General features: G+C 45.8%; 1 protein-coding gene across 1 annotated transcript in view; it reads left to right on the top strand.

Annotated features, from left to right (window-relative positions):
* Nucleotides 1-23454, top strand: part of GALNT17 (polypeptide N-acetylgalactosaminyltransferase 17) — a 477148-nt gene that overhangs the window by 377601 nt on the left and 76093 nt on the right. The window contains exon 6 of the mRNA XM_024122980.2: nucleotides 4485-4602. Within this exon, the coding sequence (XP_023978748.1) occupies nucleotides 4485-4602 (118 nt within the window). The remainder of the gene's footprint in view (nucleotides 1-4484; nucleotides 4603-23454) is intronic.

Here is a 23454-nt window from a genome sequence, read left to right as displayed (position 1 = left end):
AGCCTCGGAGCCCTGCTGTTTGCAGGACTGGGTTCTTGGCTTAGCAGGGAAGCCGTCTCCTCGGGGCTGGTCTCCCAGGCTGCTTCCAGCCCCTCCTCTGCACCATCCCTGTCAAGCTTGGCCTCATTAGAGTGCCAAGATGTGTGCCAGCGCCCAGGCACCCTCTTGACACGGTGGCAGGTGTTTGACCGTGGCCTTTAGGGGACCTTTCCACATTCCGCATCTTCGTTGCACGAGGACCAGCCTCCTGCCCTTCGTCTTTGGGTTCTGACAGCCCGCCAGGATGCAGACAGCAGCCCGCTTGTCCGTGACCTCTTTGTGGGGCCTCATGACAGCTGGGTGGCTGCTGTGGCCTAACTTTAATGAGGAGGCACCAGGGGACCTCTCCGTCCTGTCGTGGGGGAATCCTAGGGCTTCTGATGTGCGACCTGCTGGAATACGCTGAATAGAGCTCTGAGCAGCAGGTAGAGGACCCAGGGAGACTCACACTGTGAAGCCATCTCTCCTTGCCACCGCAACCAAACAATATCATCCAGATAAAGCCAGTTATATGAAAATATCAGGCTGCGTGATGGCGAAAGATGTTTCCTAAAGGGCCATCTGAGAGGGATCGGGAAGGAAGAAGCGGCCTGCGTCCTTGACAGTGAAAGTTCTGTGCTTTGACTCCTTCCCTCCTCCCCTTCCTCTTCCTCCTCCCCTTTCTCTCCCTCTCCTTCCCTCCTCCTTCTCTCCTTCTCTGTTCATCCTTCCCTCCCCTAGCGACCGCACACTGTCCTGCTGCCCTTGGCTTCTGGTTCAGGTCAGCTAGTTTGTCCCTGGGGCATCCCGGGGCCCTTCCCCACCAGGGGCGGTCACCAGATCTGTTACACTCATTCATCCATTCAACAGTACCTAGCTCTGTGTCAGCAAGGCACTCACTCCTGGGAATACAATGAGAAATTAGGGGGATAACTTCTCTGCTCTTGGAGACCTGGCAGTTCAAGAGGGAGATGGTTCCACAGGCTGGTTCTGCTGGTACAAGCACGAATTCCTAAGTCCCGTCTCTGTAAGTCTGGTTCCATGGTCTGGGCTGCACCGAGGAATCTGCATTTTCTAAGGAGCCCTCCGGGTGATGCTGGTGTAGGTGGATCCTGAACCAATCTCAGAGAATCATGCTTTTCAGCCATGGGGCTGTGCCCAGAGCCACCCCTTCGAGAGTGTTCGCTGGCTGCTGTGCCCTGTGATTCTGACTGCCCTGCTTGCCCTCGAGGGGTTAGAAAGCACAGCGTCTTAGAGCAGGATCTTAATTACGCATGCGTGTTAACATTGGGAATTTCCAGACCTTGAGCTTAGGGGTTGGAGAGACTGTTCTAACTTCTCAGAATTTCTTGGTGTGCTCAGCAATGGCTCTCTAGAAAACTGAGGTGACACCAGCACTGGCTCCCGTTCCCCCTTCTCTGCAGACTCCCGCCCTCCCAGGACCACATGACCCATCTCCAAGCACACATGTCACTGGCGCTTCTCCATCACTCGAGGGACTCTGGCTTGTAACTCTCCCAGAGTGAATCTTCCCTGAAGTTTGCCTCTTCTGGCTGTGTGATACAACATCCACCCTCCCCCAGATCATAAGTAGAGGGTGGGGGAGATAGCACGTGTCATCGGCACCATTCAGTTGCAAAGAACAGAAACCTGTCTGATACACACAGGTTAAGTCAAGGAGGACAGATGGGGCTTCCCTAGTGGCACAGCGGTTAAGAATCTGCCTGCCAATGCAGGGGACACGGGTTCGAGGCCTGGTCCGGGAGGGTCCCACATGCCGCGGAGCAACTGGGCCCATGCGCCACAACTACTGAGCCTGCGCTCTGGAGCCCGTGAGCCACAACTCCTGAGCCCCCTGTGCCACAACTACTGAAGCCCGCGCACCTGGAGCCCGTGCTCCGCAACAAGAGAAACCACCACAATGAGAAGCCCGCTCACCGCAACAAAGGGTAGCCCCCGCTTGCCGCAACTAGAGAAAGCTCGTGCGCAGCAATGAAGACCCAACGCAGCCAAAACTAAATAAAATAAAATATAAATAGATAAGTAAATAAATAAAAGGAGGACAGATCGCAAAGACCCAGGGGGCTCGCACATGACCCAGGGGCAGAGAGCGGAGCCAGGCCTGTCAGCAGATGGGCAGCCGAAGACAGCAGGCCGCCCCCCATCCCGTGGTCTCACACCTCCACAGTGCATCTGCCTCCCTCTTCTCAGCCATCCTCGTACAGGGACCACCGGAGCCGCCCCCGGGTGGCAGCCTGAGCCCTACAGATGGAGGAGACCATCTTGCTCTAGCTCCCAGCACTGTCTCGATCCCAAGTTTCGGGAAAAACATAACTTGATTGACCCCCTTTGGGATCTCTGCTCACTCCTGGTTCCATTAACTGAGATAAGAGTTGGGCTCACATAGTGCTTTTGCAAGCGAGGGGTCAGCTGCTTCTCTCCGAGGGACCAAAGGCTGCAGGAAATGACTGATGGTGAAGTGGTTGCTGTCCTGGTGTAACTGGTACAGCTGCCCCAGTAGAGGGCAGTGTCCTGTGTCCATAGGTGTGATTGGTGTGAGCTTCCTGGAGAAACGCGGAGGGCAGAGGAGCATTGTTTATGGAGCCCCTGCTCTCTGCACTGAGCTTATTGCATATCTTTTCACAGCGATACTCCACAGAGACTTAACCGGGATCCAGGAGGGTCCGTGAACTTCGCACAAGTGCACTTTCCCATGGCAGCCCCCATGTTCATCAAACTAGGTCCGTTCAGCTCTGAACACTCACCTTTCCGGTGAGCCCCAGTGCTGCCGCACCACGTGGGTACCGAGAGGAGTCCAAAATCTGGACATTAAGGTCAAAGTCAAGCTCAGGATCTGGAGGAGCAGACGAGGATCTAACGTCGAGGCCTACAGTTCAGCTCAGGATCATCCTACTGAAGAGCTTCCCGGCGGCCCCAGTGGAGTTTCATGGGGCCTCCTGTATGAGACGTCGGTTTCGCCCAGGAAAGCATCTGAACAGCATTTCTGGCGTTAGGCAGTCTGGGGGTTTGCCGGCTCCTTCACGAAGCCATTTCTGAAGCGTGCAGTGAAGCAGAAAGGCTAAAATGAAGGGCTTTGCAGTTGGCTGGGTCCTGACCTCTACTCTGTGATTCACGCCGGGTCGCGAGCTCTCCGCAGGCTTCAGCTGGAGAGGTCCTACCTCCTTCACACGACCATGGATGTTTTTAAGTGAGAGAGCGCGTGAAATGTGCTTTGCATTTATGCTTGAGATGTAGTAATTACTCGATAAATGGTTGCGATAATCACAGTAATAATAATGACTTAGTTGCTTGAACGCAGGAAGTATGTCGTGTGTTTCTTTACCCCCTACAGCACCAGTAAAATGCCTTAGAGGCGGCCTCTCCTCCTCCCCCTCCTTCAAGTGAGATACAATTGACATATAACACTGTGTAAGTTTAAAGTATACAGCATGTTGATTTGATCTCTGTATTGCAATAACATAACCGCCATAGCATTAGCTAACGCCCCAACAGGTCACATAATTATCTTTTCTTTTTGTGATGAGAATATTTAAGATCTCTCTTGGCAACTTTGAAGTATATAAATACAGTATTTTTTAAAAAATATTTATTTAGGCTGCATGGGGTCATAGTTGTGGCACAGAGAATCTTTTAGTTGTGGCATGGGGGCTCTTAGTTGTGGCATGTATGTGGGATCTAGTTCCCCAAACCCAGGCCCCCTGCATTGGGAGTGCGGAGTCTTACCCACTGGACCACCAGGGAAGTCCCGTATTCTTTTTTTTTTTTAAATAAATTTATTTATTAATTCATTTATTTTTGGCTGCATTGGGTCTTCGTTGCTGCGCGCAGGCTTTCTCTAGTTGAGACGAGCGGGGGCTGCTCTTCATTGCAGTGCGCAGACCTCTCACCGCGGTGGCCTCTCCCGTTGCGGAGCACGGGCTCCAGGCGCACGGGCTTCAGTAGCTGTGGCTCGCGGGCTCCAGAACGCAGGCCCAGCAGTTGTGGCGCACAGGCCCAGCCGCTCCGTGGCATGTGCGATCCTCCGGGACCAGGGGTCAAACCTGTGTCCCCTGCATGGGCAGGCGGACTCCCAACCACTGTGCCACCAGGGAAACCCCAAGTCCAGTATTCTTAACGATAATCACAGTGCTGTGCATTAGATCCCCAGAACTTGTTTATGTTCTCACTGCAACTTTAGACCCTTTGACCAACATCTCCCCAATTCCTCCATCCCCCAGCCTCTGGTAACCACCAATCTCCTCTCTGTTTCTATGAGTTTGACTGTTTTAGATTCCACATATAAGAGAGTTCTACAGTATTTGTCTTTCTCTGACTTGTTCCACTCAGCGTAACGCCCTCAAGGTCCATCTGTGTTGTTGCAAATGACAGGATTTCCTTTTCTCGTGGCTGAGTAATATTCTGCATGTATGTAACACATGACTGTTACTTCTTTCTCCCTCCCGCAGAACACCAGCCATGATTGGCTGCTCGTTTGTGGTCAACAGGAAATTCTTTGGTGAAATTGGTCTTCTGGACCCTGGGATGGATGTGTATGGAGGAGAAAATATCGAACTTGGAATCAAGGTTTGTGACATGGCATCCTTTCCTGTTAGTCTGTTTGTGTTTGTGAGCGGAACTGCCTGGTCATTTTTGATGTGGATTTGAAGCTTCTTTAGCTGGTGAATGACAGGATCATTCACCCCACTTCTGTTCCTAAAGATGTTCCAGCAGGGTTGTCACCCCTCCTCAGACGGGGGGAGACCTGGGCTTCCCCCCTCGAAAGGTTGAACAATTTGTCCACGCCTGGGCGACCCAATCTGGACATTAGCTAGAGAATTTGGTTCCCACTCCCATCCAGTTTCCCTCTCTCCTTAAATTTTTCTTAAAATTAAATCATCTCCTTAAATTAGAATTTACATGCTGCATATTTTGATAATTCATGTACGTCATAGAATCATAAGATGCCAGAGGAGAGAAGGACCATGTTCTGTGGGACTCTCCCATTTCTAAGAAATGCTTCTAAGGAGGATAATGGGAGGGGGAAGAGGAAGAAGATGCAGAATGGGCCTCTTGCTGGGCCCCCATTCACATCAGCTCCACTGCTGGATATTTTAGACACTGGGTATTGCTTAAGGTTCTGTTTGAAAGATGAAGTTCACCGTAAAAAAAAAAAGTTGGACAAATTGATGCATTCCAGCCTCTTCACTTTAGAGTTAAGATAAATGAACCCGAATGAGGGGTGTGGGTGAGGGACACCTGGTAACCACTTAGCTGGTACGTCCTCCTCCACACAAAGAGGGGGGTCCTGGGGGATGATACCCAGCTGGGGTCTCTGTGTCCCCACTGCTCCCTGTCCTGAGCTTGTGCATTCCTGAGCCCCTGGGAAGTAGGCTTGTTGGAAACGACTCAGGACACAACTGTAAGGTTTAAGTTTATTGAATTTCTTTCTCCTTCCGCTGCTGGAATCTCCTTCTTGTTCTACCAGGCAAGTACCCAGGGCAGCACCCCTAGCTCCAGTCAAAGCCTGCTGCTCTCTGTGTCAGATTTCACTCATTACCCCTAACTGCTCAGGACCTTTAAGACACTGCATCGCCCCCTCCTCTACACTTGAGCCCCCTTCGTGGAATGGAAGGCTTCATGTCCTCATGATGTAATGAACGTCCAGGCTGCAGAAGCAAAGAGGATGGTGGAGACCTTCCCTGGATCCTAAAATCACTCCCTTTTGGAGACTGCAGACACTTCCTGTGTTTTCAGTTCCAGGCTGGGTTCTTTCCCAAGTGGAATTTGCATAAGATTTCTTTGAAAGCCGAGCAATTAAAAAGCCCATGAATATGTTATCGTAGCTAATATACTTGGCATTTACCCTTTTGAAATTTAATTGAAGGAAACGATTTGGGCCCAGCATGTTGAACTTGGCCTGTAACTTCAGTGTCTGCCCTGCTCCCATCTCCTCATCCCTTCTTACACTGCTCTTTTCCTTAGCTCTCATCCGCTTCTAGCATGCCAGGGAACTGACTTATTTATTACGCGTACTGTATTTCTCTACCTTTACTAGCTAGATTGCAAGCTTTATGGGGCACAGACCTCTGTGGGGCTCACCTTTGCATCCCAAGCATGTAGAACCATGCTTAACACACGGCTCAATAGGTATCTGTTAGATTGATGACTGAATGCCTATTAGGACCCAACATGCGTAGAAGCAGTGACATCATGGAGACAAGCCCGATGGTGAAATGGGAGGTGATAACTTGTCCAGGTACTTATTTGTGAAAGGAAGGAGCTGAAGGCAGCCCTGCATTGAGATGGTTAAGCTTTTTAAAGTTTTAATAAATGTTATGATAGTTTATAAAATTATATGTATATTTGTATATAATATGTATACAATTACAATTTATAATAATTTTGTAAATTATTAATTTTAATAATTTAATACTTTTATTAAGGGAGATTTGAATGTCTCCATATGCTATGAGAAGGAACCCAGTGGAGGGTAAGACGTCGCCAACAGAGGGAAGAACAGGATGAGGGAAGGAGCCCTATCCCTACGGAGGCAGGGGCACAGGTGGAGGGGTTATGGGGACAGGAGGACCCCCAGATTTGATGGCCGTGGCAGGCTGCGCTCTGGGGAGAACAGAGGTGGTGACAGCGGAACCCGCCGCTAAGGCTTGCTAGGATGTTGGTCTCCCCGTGCTTGCAAAGCAAAGGTCTGGGTGCCAGGCTCTACCAGGCTCCATGTTGATGACAGTTGACAGTCCTTCGTGGCTACCCGATCCCTGCAGGAGGGGAGGGGCTTGTCAGTCTTGGCCCTGCAGCAGCACAGCCTGGTAGAGCACAGCCCCTGTGCCATGAGCTGAGGGCCCGTGAGTTCCGCTCTGCATCTCCACGTGGCAGGCTGGAGCGATGGGGCCCAGAGCCTGCTCTCTGACTTGTCTTCTCTGGGGTAGCTCCGTGCCTGGCTGTTCTCCACGCGTCTTTATGAAAGCATCCGATGGATGGGGCTCGGATCCCACCCTCATGCAATCACTTGCCTCTTATCCCGGCCACGTCCGGCATCCACGCTGGACATTTGGGAATGTTTATGCCTCTTACTTCCCATAGACCATGTCATCCCAAGACCTACGAGCTGACTCTCCACAGAAGCCTTGGTTTTCTGCTGATTCCCAAAGCAGGAATTGACTGCTGTTGGTACCCTAAGGGCCCAGGCCTGGGTCCAGGGTCCACGTAGCCACCGTCTACACAGTAGTCTGTGTTCTTAAGGTGTGGTCCCTGACCAGCACATCCACGTCACCTGGCCCTTGTTACACATGCAGGTTCTCGGGCCCCATCCTATACTTACTGACGCGCTGGGGTGGCGTCCAGCCATCTGTGTTTTAATAAGCCTTCCAGATGATTCTGTTACACACCCAAGTTTGAGAGCCCCTGGTCTACACCCGACCTTAGCCGGCTTCCTGGCAACTACGTATCTATTCTCAGAAACGAGCCCGGGTGAGACCCAACATGCCTCAAGGCCCACCTTGAAAAATACATTATTAAGAACGCCATCCCTGCTGCTTGAAAAAAATCAGAGCTTATGTAATATATGTACACATATATACACATATATAATTATATAAAGTGTACACACATACATTATATAAATTAACCTATAAGAACCTATACGAAATGACATAAAATTCTATGCTTTAGTTAAGTGGGGAAATTTTAATATGAGACCACATCTTTGTAATTTCTTTGACTAAGAAATAGGTCCATCTGTGATCTAACTATTCTCTAACATTTTTCATTACTTTTTAATTCCATCCTCAGTAATTAAAGAATAGGAAGAATAGAAAGTCTCACTGTGGTTCAGGGCAAAAAAAAAAACCAGTAGGGTTTACTCTAGGGCTATTGTTTGGATGAAAGGCAAGTTTGCCTGTGACCAAAACAGTCGATACAGTGGAGGGAAAAAAAGCTTTCCAGGGCTGAGAAAATAAATGAGATCAGAAATTGAAAGGTTTCATTTTGTTCTGAGTAACATTAATCAGAAACTATTAATGAGGCATGTTATAGTTACATGTCTAAATGGTAAGAGGACAAAAAATTCTCTGAGGAGAAAAGACCAGATAGATGACTTTTAAGTGGTATAAAATCAGATGGCTTCAGGTTTCTCTAATATATCCGTCTGCTTTGGGAAGAAAAGGCACTGTCTTATTCTGAGCTCTCATATAAGAGTGTGACATACACCACTACTGAATCCTGTCTGGCAGCTATTCTGAAAGGAAGGCAGTAGAAAGATGCTGTCAGATCCTCAAGCCATCAGAAAAGGTCTTAGCTCACCATGAATCTCAAGAACTGAATCAAAGGCAGAATTCCTATGTGTGTACATTGTTGTTGAAAATATTGTTGAGACCAACATTTGAAGGACTGCCTCCTTCAAAGGACTTATAAATTATGGGCTGTCTGGGGTGGCCTAAGTCCCAGGGCTCCAGATGAACATGGAATCTCCCTCTCCTACTCTTTGCCCCATCTCTTGTTCTTTTTTTTTCTTTTTCTTTTTCCTTTTTTTTTTTTTGCTCCCGATCTTGTGTCTTGTGCTCTGACAAGCTGGTGGTGTAATTCATTGTGAGTCCAAAGGCCTCATAATCAGGGGGGCTGATGGCATAGACAGTCCTGGTCTGACTCTGAAAGTTCAAGAATTAGGAGTACTGATGTCTGAGAGTGAAGATGGATAACTCAGCCTAAGTAGAAACATGAAACAGCTCTGACAAGTGCTGTTGACTGATGCTCTGTTCCCCACCCCAGCCACTCCTCCGTCCATGGGCTTTGGGACTCGTCATCCAGCATCCATTTTAACCATGAAGGATCCTCGCTGCCCTCTGTCAGACCCCTGACATCAAAATCCCCAATGTCCGGAAGCCTCTTGTGCCCTTTGTCTCCCATTTGGAACTCTTGGGCTTAAGTCTCCTCCATCTATTGGTTGTTGTGATTTGGATAATGGTCACTCCTGGAGGTGACCCAACCATCAGTTCTGTCTCGTTTTCCTAATCCTTAGGTTGTATGAGTCTTTGGTTCCTCCTTCCCTATTGGCGTTGGTCATCTCTGGCTATGGGAAGGTCTTCGTAGTGCAGGGTGAGCGTATACCTGTGATAAAATTCAGAGCGGAAGTCCCTGGTCTTGTGTAGGCAGAATAGGCTTTGGGATTTCACCGACTGGTCTTTAATCTGGATGCATATATTTCAGGTGGCCAACAGTTCAGATGAATGCTTTTGGATATAACGGGGAGCCTTCTCTGCTCTAGCAGACGCTTTCGCTAGGGAGACCACAGTAGAGAGACATGGTCTCTGTCTCCATGAAATTTATAGTCAGGCAGAAAAACCGTTCATTTAACAAGTAATTACCGATGGGATGAGTGTGAAAAGATAGGACAAGCGGGGGCTTCCCTGGTGGCGCAGTGGTTGAGAGTCCGCCTGCCGATGCAGGGGACACGGGTTCGCGCCCCGGTCCGGGAGGATCCCACATGCCGCGGAGCGGCTGGGCCCGTGAGCCATGGCCGCTGAGCCTGCGCGTCCGGAGCCTGTGCTCCGCAACGGGAGAGGCCGCAGCAGTGAGAGGCCCGCGTACCGCAAAAAAAAAAAAAAAGGAAATCCCTAGACATCATATCATTCTGCCTATAAAAACTCTAGAGTGCATTTCTAATATATAAAGACTTTTTTAAAGCATAGGCTCAAAATAAATTTACACATAGTAAAATCCATTACCAGTTCATGTTTCTCAAAAATATTTCTCAAAATTCTGTGAGATTTTTTCAGCAACAAAAACAACAGCAAATGCGATTTGTAGACCTTTCCAAACAAGGCCTACAAATTGCATTTGGTTGATATGCCTCTTTTCAGTTTTTTAAGTTTTTAACTGAAGTATAGTTGATTTACAATATTGTGTCAGTTTCATGTGTATCGCAAAGTGATTCAGTTATATATATTTTCAGGTTCTTTTCTATTATAGGTTATTACAAGATATTGAATAGAGTTCCCTGTGCTATACAGTAAATCCTTGGTGTTTATAATATATAGTGGTGTGTGTCTGTTAATCCCATACTCCTAATTTATCCCTCCTCACCCAGATTCCTCTTAAGTATCTTTTAATCTAAACATTTCCCCTCATCTTTATTATTCTCACGTCATTCATTTACTGAAGACGCCAAACCATCTGTCTTGTAAAATTTTGCACAGTCTGGACTTAACAGATTGATTCCACTTAATGTCTTCGGCATGTTCCTCTAATCTCCATTTTCTCTAAGCCGTATTAGATCTAGAAGGTTGATTAGACTCAGGTTCTTTCTTTCTAGCCCTTCCTTCTTTCCCACAAGAACACTTTAGGTGATGCTGTAGGTGATGCTGTAACCTTCCTATCACATCACATTAGGACATGCATACCATCTGGTTGTCTGGATTTTAGTGATGTTAAGATTCAACAGTAGGTCCATGTGTTTTCACACTGATTTATCCATTATAAAATGCCCCACTCAACCTTTCACCTAATGGTTTTAGCAGCCACTAATGATCATTGCCCAGATCCATTGTTTCATTAGGGCTTACGAAATGGTGATTTTTAAATTTTACATTCATCCTGCCTCTCTGAGCCATAGTTCTACTAAAAATGAACTTGACCTCATCAACTATTTGGATACTCTGAAATATAGTTGAAATAGGAAAGGCCGGATAAATGCTTGATCCTTTCCTTTTATTTAAACAGTTTTAGAATATTGATTTGGTGCCATAGCAACCTCCAGAGGTGACCAATAGGCTCTTTTCCAGTAGTGTTATTTTTTAAAAATATATTGGAGAATGGACTTGATGATATGGGAAGGGGGAAGGGGAAGCTGTGACGAAGTGAGAGAGTGGCATGGACATATATACACTACCAAACGTAAAATAGATAGCTAGTGGGAAGCAGCCGCATAGCACAGGGAGATCAGCTCGGTGCTTTGTGACCACCTAGAGGGGTGGGATAGGGAGGGTGGGATGGAGGGAGACGCAAGAGGGAAGAGATATGGGAACATATGTGTATGTATAGCTGATTCACTTTGTTGTAAAGCAGAAACTAACACACCACTGTAAAGCAATTATACTCCAATAAAGATGTTAAAAAATATATATATGTATTTTTTATGTTTCTAAATCCATTACAGTCATTATTCATTTTTTGCCCATTCTGTATGTGTTTTTATTAAAGTCTTATTTAATACAGTAAAATGCAGATTTTCAGTCTTCAGTCTAATGGGCTTCACAGTTACATACATCCCAATAATCACCTCCCCAAACATGATATTGAACATTTCCTTTGCCTGAGAAAGTCCCTCGTTGCCACTTTCCTATCTTTTCTCTCTACTCCCCTACACCACCCGCTCCAGGCAACCATTTTCTGATTTTTATCACCATAGGTTAGTTGTGTCTGTTCTAGAACTTCCCATAAATGGAATCAAACCTTATATACTCTAACCTTTTAACTAATTAATGTTTTTGAGATTCCTCCATATTGTTTTTATTTCTGAGAAGTACTCCATTGTGTGAAAATATGATCATTTGTATATTCATTTTTTTGCTGAAGGATAGTTGGGTTCTTTCCAATTTAGGACTGTAGTGAACATACGTGTTAAAGTCTTTTTTGGACATATGTTTAGATTTTATTGGGTAAGTACGTAAGAATTTAATAGCTAGAATGTAGTGAAGATGTATGTTTCACTTTTTAAGAAATGGTCAAACAAGTGTCTAAAGTGTTTGTACCATTTTCCCCTCACACCACCATTGTATGAGAGGTCCAGGTGTCCACATCTTTGCCAGTATTTGGTATTGTCAGTATTTATTTTAGCGAATCCAGTAGGTTTAAAGTGGTACCTCGGTGTAGTTTCCATTTACATTTCCTTGGTAGCTGATGATGTTGAACATCTCTTGTGCCTATGGGTAATTTGCACATCTTCTTTTGCCCATTTTAAAATATTGTGTTGTTTTATTTTTATTGTTTATTTGTAGGGATTCATTATATGTGTTCTGGGTATGATCTTTTTTTTCAGATATACATACTGTGAATATTTTTCTCTAGTCTGTGGCTTGTTTATTCATTTTCCACTATATTTTCTTCTGGAAGCTTTATGGTTCTAGCTTTGGGTCTATGATCCATACAACCCTGAAGAAAACAAAAGAGAATATCTTGAGGTAGGCAATACTTTTTGGACTGGGTACAAAAAACATTAACAGTGTTTTAACAAAGTGATCAATAGGATTTAATCAAAATTTAAAATTTCAGCTCATCGAAGCATAACCTTTAAAAATGTATAGGCAAAAAAAAAAAGCAAAAAAAAAAAACTGTATAGGCAAGCCACACACTGGGATAAGTATTTACAGTGCCTATATCTGACAAAGGAATCTTATCCAGATTATATATAACACCACCTAAAAGTCAAGACTAAAAAATGGCAAAACACCTGAACAGCCACTTTGCAGAGCTTCCTTGCTTTCTGGCCCAAGAAGTTCCAGACTTGTCCCATATATTTCATGTCCCAAACCTGGAGTCAGCCATTACTCTAAGGCCCCCTGATTCCTTCTAGGGGGAAATTAGAGACCAGAGTCTTGTCAGCGAAGGTGCTTGCTGCTACTGGATTGTTATCCTGTCTGAGACTTTTCAAAAAAGCTGGACAATACTGACATTTTTAGAAAGAGAAATGTAAGTCGTTCTTTCATACTAATATTTCCAATTCAGATTTGTGATTACAGGATTTTTACTTCTTTGATTTTTTACTCATCTTTCACTGAAAGCCTTATTATAATATACATAGAATGTCATATTCTTATTGACATAATTTCTTATTTGCTTTATTCTACTGTATATATTATATATGTATGTATATATATTCAAAATAAGAATGCCAGCTAAAAAGTTGAGTGAATGAAATTCAGTGTTTCTTTGTGGTTTATTTTGTCCTTAGAATGTATTCCACTAGTCATGTGTGGTCAATGCTCTGTGTTTTAAAGGTATTTGAAATCATTTTTCTCTCTGTGGTTATGCCACCTCCTTGATATAGGATGTTAGAGCCAAATGACAATGAACAACGAAGTTTACTTTTCTAAAAAATTTTGCCGAGGTTACAAGTCAGTTGACAACTTACTTGACCTGAAGTTTTGGCTATTTTTTTTTCTTTTTTTTTTTTTTTTTTTTTTTTTTTTTGGTACGCGGGCCTCTCACTGCTGTGGCCTCTCCCGTTGCGGAGCACAGGCTCCGGACGCGCAGGCTCAGTGGCCATGGCTCACGGGCCCAGCTGCTCCACAGCATGTGGGATCTTCCCGGACCGGGGCACGAACCCGCGTCCCCTGCATCGGCAGGCGGACCCTCAACCACCGCGCCACCAGGGAAGCCCTTAGCTATTTTTTAAGACTATTTTTTTTAAGAGCAGTTTTAGGTTCACAGCAAAATTGACAGCACAGTAGAGAGATTTCCCCACAGATACATAGCCTCTCCCATTATAACATCCCTGACCAGAGTGGTACACTTGTTACAGTAGATGAACCTACGCTGACACATCCTAATCACCCAAAGTCCATAGTTTACCTTATGGTTCATTCTTGGTGTTGTACATTTTACGGGCTTGGGCAATGACAGGTATCCATCATTGTAGTGTCATACAGAGTATTTTCACTGCCCTAAAATTTTACTGTGCTCCACCTTTTCATCCCTCCCGCCCAGCCCCAACCCCTGACAACCACTGATCTTTTTGCTGTCTCCATAGCTTTGCATTTTCTAAAATGTCTATTTGTAATTGTACAGTATGTAGCCTTTTCAGACTGGCTTCGTTCACATAGTAATTTGCATTTAAAGTTCCCCCATGTCTTTTCGTGACTTGATTACCCATTTCTTTTCAGTGCTGAATAATATTCCATTGTTTGGATGTACCACAGTTTACTTATCCATTCCTCTACTAAAGGATATCTTGATTGCTTCCAAGATTTGGAAATTATGAATAAAACTGCTATACATGCCTGGGTGTAATTTTGGCAACACTGTATAATAATAGCAGTGTGGGCCAAGCCCTCTGTTTTTAGGCTGATTTCTACCCAGCACCCTCTCAGGCTTTTGGTTCTGTGATGTCCAGCAGCCCACACTGCCAGAGGAGCTGCAAGTCTGGACTGCTGCTTCACGTGGATTCATTTTGTGTATAAATCTGTCCCAGCCCACCTTCACTGTGGCTGAGCTCATGTATCTGATTCACCGGGGGCTCTAGGATTGTTATTGTTGTTAGAGTATTGGAAAAAAAATTCAAGAACTGCCACGCATAAAAAAAAAATACTCCTCCCTCCCCCTCCCCTGCAAAAAAGCATCATATTGATTGTCAAAGCTAAATTAAATCATTGCATACCAAAGCTAAACCAGGGACTTCGCTGGTGGCGCAGTGGTTAAGACTCCATGGTCCCAATGCAGGAGGCCCGGGTTCAATCCCTGGTCAGGGAACTAGATCCCACACGCCTGCCACAACTAAGAGTTCGCATGCCACAACTAAGGAGCCGGCGAGCCGCAACTAAGGAACACACCTGCCACGACTAAGAGCCGGCATAACCATAAATAAATAAATAAACAAAGCTAAACCAGAGAGGAAAAATTACCCATATAGGGGTAAAGACAGGACCCCGAAAATTCTGAAAGTGGGCAGAGAATGTCAAGAAACACCTACACCGTCATCAATAAGTAGAGGGACACCAGGGAGAAGAGAAGGGAGGCCCTGGTGAGAAGAACCCACAGGCTTGACCTTCTCTATAACCTTCACTGTTGCAGTACTTTTTCGCACCACAGTTAGTCTATATTCAGTTAGTCTGTACTCGGTGCTTAAGAAGAAATTCGGGCATTTCCCACAAATGCCATGACGTTTAAATGGGAGAGAGAAACACTTAAGAATAATATCTGCTGTTGGTTGGCACTTACATTGTGCCAGACACTGTGCCCATAGGCACTTTACAAGCATTAGGTTATTCAGTCCCCATGAGAATCCTGTGAATTAGTCATTATCGATGCCATTTTGTGGATGACACTGGGATTGTTAGAAGCCAAGTAATTTGTCCGAGATCTTACAGCTGATAAATAGAAGAGCCAGAAGTCAACCCCAATTTGTCTGACTCTAAAGCTCTCTGAGGTTTTCACTCGCCTATTGCTTAGAATATTTATTCATCCAGAGCACTGCATCCCTCCACCCTGTGAATGGAGGTGACAGCGCTGCTGATTATGTAATGATGTCATCATATAGTAGGTGCTCAAGATGTTGGTTGTATATAATACCTATCATAAAGTACTTCCATTTGCAATAGATTCAGTGCTCATAATTCCTGTGTAGACACACAGATAGATACAATGCCCATCCATCTCTATCATGTAATGCACTATCTCATATATAGAGAACTGTAGTTATGCAATAAACAAAAACGTGTTTGAAACAGCATGAAATTGGATCTCCTCATACATAAATTGTGTGATATTTATGTGTAAGTTATAGTTTGAGAAACGGAACCGCGATGTTGATATTTTTATAAATGGTATCTAATGTATTTCTATTAAGGGGAGATATATTTGCCATGCTGAAATGTATTATCATAATAGCCAAGCCATCTACTCTACCACTGGAAAATATTGTGGTATTCCATCTGGAATTTCACTTGCCTGATCCCAGACTGCCAGATCTATTGTCAATTATCGTAGGCATCTGTGAGTTATTTTATAGAAAGCATCCATCTATTTTTACAGCTCTGAAAAGTCTGTCACTCTCATTCATCTCCCTGGGAATAAAGCAATAATTTGATTCTCTATAAATGTGAACCTCAATTTACACCATCCTCTCCAGTTAAGACTGTAGTGATGTGGGTGGTCTATAGCTCTGGGTTTCTGGGACAGGAGACTGGAAGGTAGCATCTTTGCCTGGTGTGTTTGTTGCCGTTTTCCACTATTTCTACATGAAAGCGGGTGGAAATCAACCTGTCCCTATTCTACAATATTTAAGGCATAATTGTCTTGTTCCCTGTACCACGTAGGCTTGTGGAATGCCATGCCACAAAGAACAGCCACCAAGATCCTGAGCCACTTCGTTCAGCCCAGGATCCAGTAGTGGGGTGCATGTCTGCAAACAGGGGCCTTGGGCACTGTGATGTGCTCAGCTTTCAGGAAAACTGCCACTGCAAAGTTCTTAGGGCTTCAACAGGAAAATAGTTGAGTGTCTGGGGGCCTCTCAGATATTTGCTGTCGTGCAGAGAGCCAGCTGGACAAACCCAGGTTATCCATCCTTGGCATCCCATCTTTTGGCCCATTGAAGGAGAGCTTGCCTGAGAAACGTCAGTGTTTTATCCCCTCTTCCCTTGCTAAGGTGCCAAGGAGGGAGCCATCCTTGGTCAGCTGCCTGGGGTGCTATGGAACCAAGGCTGTTTGGGCCTAGAAATCTGATGCTTCCAGGGTCAGGGAAGTGGGCAGTGGGGAGAGAGCTTGAATAATCACTAAAATGAGAACATAAGGGACATGAGGAGGAATCGGGGCTGGAGTGTGTAGCCCCAGAACTGGAGAGCTGGGAAGACCAGAGGGAGAAATGATGGACCGGGCAAGCAATGTGGAGAGAAATCCTGGAGGAGTACTGGAGACAGGTGGGTTCCAGTGCCCTGGGCTGGCTCCCTCACGCATTCTGCAGCACGATGCTTGCGTGGGCTGGCTGCGCTTAAAGGCCCTCAGAATAGGGCAACCCTTCACTCAGCTGCAGTCCCCACTGAGGGAGCGGATTCAAGCATGAAAGCACCTCTGACATCTCTTTATCATGTTCTGAATATGGAAAGTTTGTGCTGGAGACTCTTCCCAGATGGAACCATTTGTCCTTAAAGGTCATTTCCGAAGTATTGCATACCAGCCTAGCTCAGCAAGGAAACTCTTTGTTTATGCTAGTGGCCTTTATTTTTGTGGAAGCTCTTATTTAAGCCAGTTAGTTTTGGGGAAAGAAGTCTAAGTGGACATATGGTGAGTGGATTTGCCAAAGGTTACCCTCAGCTTTGAAGCCACCATTCGTCCACGTGCAAAATGCCATGTAGGGGCACATCTTCCAGGGACAGCCACGCATAGCCACTGTCTGCTTCACCGAGCATGAAACGGCACCTCGTTTGACTATTTTGTAATTAATCCCCCCCCCCCCGCTTTGGAAAATCTAAAAGGGAAATATATTGTGCATTTGACAACGCCATAAATTTTAAAGTACTCACGCTGAGAAATACATCTATATGTTTCCTCTATGTGACAAATGGGAGGCATTAAAACCTCACATATGTTTCCTGACTGGCATTTAGAGTCTTTTTAACCTTTTGGTGACACATTCAAATTCCACTCCTCCTACAAGAACAAACATGTAGGAAATTACAAAGGTCCATTCTATTGATGCAAAGAGGCCAAAAGAATGTGCAGATTTCAGTGAAAGTTATCATTTTCTTTTAAAAATGTTTTTTACCTCCACTGATGCTCATACCAAGTTCTCCTGTTTTGCTCACCCAGAAAATCAGCCAGTCCTTTGGGCTTAGAATGGTTATGGCAAATTTGGGGCTCTTTTATGGAAAGTTATCAAAGAAAAATTAGCCCAGAGGCAAGATGCTCAGTCTTCTTAAAGAACTGGCAGCTATGACAAACTCTAGTAAAGCTGTTAAGAAGAGATCTGTATCCAGGCAGGAAAGTGGGAGGCACAACTTCTTAAGATCCAGATGATGGAAGAGTTGGATGGGCTTGAGGGAGTTGGTTGATGTTCCAGTTCTATCTGCATAGAAAATAGCCCCAGGGAATTCCCTGGTGGTTCAGTGTTTAGGACTCCACTGCAGGGGGTCCGGGTTCAATCCCTGGTCGAGGAACTAAGATCCCGCAAGCCATGTGGCACAGCCAAAAAAAAAAAGAAAGTAGCCCCAAAATGAGTGGCTTAAAATAATAACCATCATTTCATTATCTCTCCTGTGAGTGGGGAACTCCGACAGGGCACAGTGTGTTGTCAGATGAATTATGGCCCCCTTCCCCAAGAGATGTTGAAGTCCTAACTTCCGGTACCTGGGATTGTGGCCTTGTTTGGAAATAAGGTCTCTGCAGATGTAATCAAGGTAAAATGATGTCATTAGGGTCATACCCTAATTAGCTCATACCCTAATCCAGTATGACCAGTGTTCTGATAAGAAGAGGCGAAGACACAGAACATCTTGTGACAACGGAAGCAGATATTGGAGCCATGCAGCTGCAAGCCAAGGAACACAGAGAACTGGTGGCCACCCCAGAAGCTTGGAAGAGGCAAGGAAGGATTCAGAGAGAGCATGGTCCTACCAATACCTTGGTGGATTCCAGCCTCCAGAACTATGAGAAAATACATTTCTGTTTTCAGCCCCCCAGTTTGAGGTCTTCATCACAGCAGTCCAAAGAAACTAATAACATGTATTGTGGGGATGGTTTGTCTCTGGTCCACCATGCCTGGGGCCTTAGCTAGAAAGACTTAAAGGATGGGAGTTGGAACCATCTAGAACATTCAGGCACATGTCTGGCAGCTGGTGCTGGCTTTTAACTGTCTCCTGAGCTTGGCTTCCAGGTAGGACACCTCCGCATGGCTCTCCAGGTCGTCTCCCGGGTGGGCTGGTTTGGGCACCTTCTCGACATGATGAGACTAAGCATCTCAAAAGAGCCAGATGGAAGTTGCATCACCTTTTATGACCTTGCCACCCAAGTCACCCAGTGTCATGTCTACTGTAGTCACAATTCAGGGGAAGCCTGGGGTTCAAAAGGAGGGGACATAGACCCCACTTCTGGACGGGCAGAATCACATTACAGAAGAGCATGTGGAATGGAAGAGATGGTTACGGCAATTTTGGGGGAAATATAATCTGCACATTGGAGAATGTTTTCCACCTCATCTTGGGTGGATTAGACATCCGCCATCCAATGGCAGGGGGCTGAGATAGTCTCTGCAGTCTCTCCTCCCTCCCTTCCCCTGTTGACTCTGCCATCTCCTTTATGGGTTGTCCCTGCTGCCACGTCTGGTTCTTGCAACCTTGGTCTGGCCTTCCACCCTAGAGAGAGTTACATTTAGTCCAATAGGCATGTCTGGAGTCCTGCGTGCAAGAAAGTGAGCTAAGTGTCGCATCAGGCCCCATGTCGGCAGAGAGGGGAAAGGTTGCAGGCTGGGAGGACTTGGGTGATGGAGAACAGTGACAGGTGTGCAGCTGACCGCGGTACAGGCCAGATGTGATTTAGTGCTGCATGTCACGTGGAAGCAAAGTGGTGGGGAATCAGGAGATCGAAAGAGGGCTCCTGGTGGAGGTGGTGAGGATTGGTTCCATTTCTGGGTCCCCCTATGACAGGTGCTGCAAGACTGCCTTGCAGGACAAGGTGGGGCCTGCGGGTCTCTGCCCCTGGCGTCTCTCTGTGCCCCTCAGATTCCTCATCTCTTCCCGTGACCCCTCCACTCTGCTGTAACCGCACCTCAGCTTCATTTCTTACTCTGATGGAAGACGCAGTTTTCCAATTCAGAGAAGGCAGGAACCACCCACGTTCTAGAAGAGACTGGCCTCTCTGATAACACTGACTGAGGGCTGACTGCTTCAGAAGCAGCAAGGTGTGTCCTTAACATACTGTAGCTAAAAACTGGCTTCCTTGGTCAGCAGGGATACTGGTGACACTCACAGAATGTGTGTGCTGATCTCACCTACATGGAGACACAACAGCTGTGCTCGCCTTTTCTCTTATCTGCATTTGGTGGTAGTTTGTTGTCTCCAGGGTGACTTTCGGGTTTGTTTGGAAGCTTTTGATTCTTTTTTTATCTAGGGTGTGCTGGCACTCTGAGAGGCCTGGGGGTTTCATGTCTCTGACATCATAGAGCTGACAGTCTGGTTGGGGGATCATACAGTAAGTAACTAAACACACACAGACAGACAGTGATGCCTTGAGATACGTTATATGGAGGAAGAACACTAAGTGCTCGGCAAAGAACAGGGGATGGTAGGCTGTCCCCAGGGTGGTAGGCTGGGGACATTTGTGGTCAGGGAGGATCTGTCTCGGGAATGATATCGGAGCATGACTGGAGGGGGAAGGAGACAGCAGAGAACAGAATTCACAGGGCCTCGAGCTCCAGAGACAGGCGGGTTTGTTGAGCTCCAGGCAGGGATGGCTGAGCAGATCGGTCAGCGTGCAGACTGAGAGTGAAGAGGTCGGAAAGTCAGGAAGGGCCCAGATCATGTGGGGCCCCAGAGTCCACCATGCACGTTGGGGACGTGGTTCTCATTGAAGGGAGAACCACATGACCCACAACACACGTGGATGAGAGACAGAGCTAAAGGAGACGGGCTGGTCCAATTGCAGTGGAAATCCCTGATTTGCTGGTAGGGGCTTTGCTCTCTTTTATTTAAAAGGTCAAGGCCACCCTCTGACAATCAGACTCTTTGAGTCTCTGCAGGATGAGGGCTTGGCAGGGGTGACCAGAATTGGGGTCTCCCCAGGGCCTGGGAACCTCATTGGCGGTGGAGGTATGGTCTTTGCTAGTCCCTCTAGGAGCCCTGAGTTCGGGTCTTGTGCTATCATTGCATCACTCCATGCCATCTTAAGAAAGGCCCTTCCACCTGTGAGAGCAGCTCTGAAAGCCAGCCAGAGCCCGGCTGAATTTTAAACCTAGAACACTTCTTCTGTTGGAGGTGAGGTCCCTAGAGGTCTCGAGGTTCAGAATTTCTCAGCTGGACACTGTTGACTTGTAAGGCTGGGTAATTATTTGTTTAGGGGGGTCACGATGTCCTGTATGTTATAGGCTGTTTAGCAACATCCCTGGCCTCTCCCCCAGTAGCACCCACTCCTCACCAACCAAGAATATCTTCAGACATTCAGACATTGCCAAATGTCCCTGGGGAGAGGGGAAGGGAATAAAGTTGGCCTTGGTGGAGAACCACTGATTTAGACCATGCCCTCTCCCTGGGGCACTGTGGCCCCCATGGGGGTAGGGTGGTAGGTAATAACACTGGTTCTTGAAGGGGGCAGATCTTAGCTATTACGATGGTTTGTAACTCTTCAAAGGGCCGTAGTACGTACATAAACAGTATATCCGGGACTTCCCTGGTGGTCCAGCGTTTAAGACTCCACGCTTCCAGTGCAGGGGGCATGGCGTCGATCCCTGGTCGGGGAACTAAGATCCCACATGCTGCGTGGTGTGGCCAGAAATAAATAAATAAAATTTAAAAAGAAAAAAACAAAACGGTATATCCATGATACTAAAATTCCATGAGAGAGGAAGGCAATTAGCAAAAAATGTCTAAAAAGACTTCGGAGGGGCAGGGGAGTAATAATAAAAAACAAGGTTGAGAAACACTGCTTTAGACCAAGGGGGAGCCATTTTTTCCGGGAGGCTGTAGGACAGGAATTTGGAAATTGAAATGGGGAACCAGAGGGCACAATGGGAAGTGTTGGGCACCAGGGACCACTCATCATCACAATAGCTAATGAGAATCACTGCCCACGTGCCGGGCACTGGGCCAGCTGGCTTAACACAAGCAATGCCACGCACGATAAAAGCTTTTACTTATTTCCCACTTTACAGCTGGGAAATGGAGGCACACGCAGATTAACAGTGAACACTCAATGTCCAGAGACTGTGACCTTGACCTTGGTGGGTCAGAGCCAATTCGATTAGGAGGGTTTGCACCTTGAGGGGTAATTTGGGATCCTGAGAGAGCAGGGAAACTCTGGGACAGGATGGAGACAGAGCTGGGAAAGGAGGAGAGGAAGGCATGACAGTGGGGCATGAATCAGAAGAAAACTGAAATTTGAGAGATTAGATGTGAGGGAGGGAGGGGCTAAGGATCCACAAGCATGGAATGAATCACCCTCAGAGTTCAGTGCGATCCTTCACTTGACCTTCTCCAGGTGCCTTTTCCTCCCCAGTGGCTGCAGAGATGGGCTGAAGCAGGCTTGGCTGGGCAGCTGCAAATGAATTCTTTCCCAGGCAAGGCTGGCCTTGGCCTGGCCTTTCATACCTGCTAAATAAATCAGGATGCCTCCTGACTTCCCTCTGGGCCTGTCTCAACTGACTTCTTTCTAAGCTCAAGATTTTCTTTTTTTCTTTTATTTAATTTTTTATACAGCAGCTTCTTATTAGTCATCCATTTTATACACATCAGTGTATACATGTCAGTCCCAATCTCCCAATTCATCCCACCACCACCCCCGCCCCCCGCCACTTTCCCCCCTTAGTGTGCATACGTTTGTTCTCTACATCTGTGTCTCAATTTCTGCCCTGAAAACTGGTTCACCTGTACCATTTTTCTAGGTTCCACATATATGTGTTAACATACGATATTTGTTTTTCTCTTTCTGACTTACTTCACTCTGTATGACAGTCTCTAGACCCATCCACGTCTCTACAAATGACCCAATTTCATTCCTTTTTATGGCTGAGTAATATTCCATTGTATATATGTACCACATCTTCTTTATCCATTCGTCTGTTGATGGGCATTTAGGTTGCTTCCATGACCTGGCTATTGTAAATAGTGCTGCAATGAACATTGGGGTGCATGTGTCTTTTTGAATTATGGTTTTCTCTGGGTATATGCCCAGTAGTCGAATTGCTGGATCATATGGTAATTCTGTTTTTTTTAATGACTCTCCATACTATTCGCCATAGTGGCTGTATCAATTTACATTCCCACCAACAGTGCAAGAGGGTTCCCTTTTCTCAACACCCTCAGCAGCATTTGTTGTCTGTAGATTTTTCTGATGATGCCCATTCTAACTGGTGTGAGGTGATACCTCATTGTAGTTTTGATTTTCATTTCTCTCATGATTAGTGATGTTGAGCATCTTTTCATGTGCTTCTTGGCCATCTGTATGTCTTCTTTGGAGAAATGTCTATTTAGGTCTTCTTATAAATTTTGGAGATTAATCCTTTGTCCGTTGATTCTTTTGCAAATATTTTCTCCCATTCTGAGGGTTGTCTTTTCATCTTGTTTATGGTTTCCTTTGCTTTCCAAGAGCTTTTGAGTTTCATTAGATCCCATTTGTTTATTGTTGTTTTTGTTTCCATTACTCTGGGAGGTGGATCCAAAAAGATCTTGCTGTGATTTATGTCAGAGAGTGTTCTTCTTAGGTTTTCCTCTAAGAGTTTTATAGTGTCCGGTCTTACATTTAGGTCTCTAATCCATTATGAGTTTATTTTTGTGTATGGTGTTAGGAAGTGTTCTAATTTCATTCTTTTACATGTAGGTGTCCAGTTTTCCCAGCACCACTTAATGAAGAGACTGTCTTTTCTCCACTGTATATCCTTGCCTCTGTCATAGATTAGTTGACCATAGGTGCGTGGGTTTATCTCTGGGCTTTCTATCTTGTTCCATTGATCTATATTTCTGTTTTTGTGCCAGTACCATATTGTCTTGATTACTGTAGCTTTGTAGT

This window comes from Physeter macrocephalus, chromosome 14, assembly GCF_002837175.3.
Source record: "Physeter macrocephalus isolate SW-GA chromosome 14, ASM283717v5, whole genome shotgun sequence".
NCBI classification, from domain to species: Eukaryota; Metazoa; Chordata; class Mammalia; order Artiodactyla; family Physeteridae; genus Physeter; species Physeter macrocephalus.
Note: the sequence above shows the minus strand (reverse complement) of the source record. Positions and strands in the feature narration are given on the sequence as shown.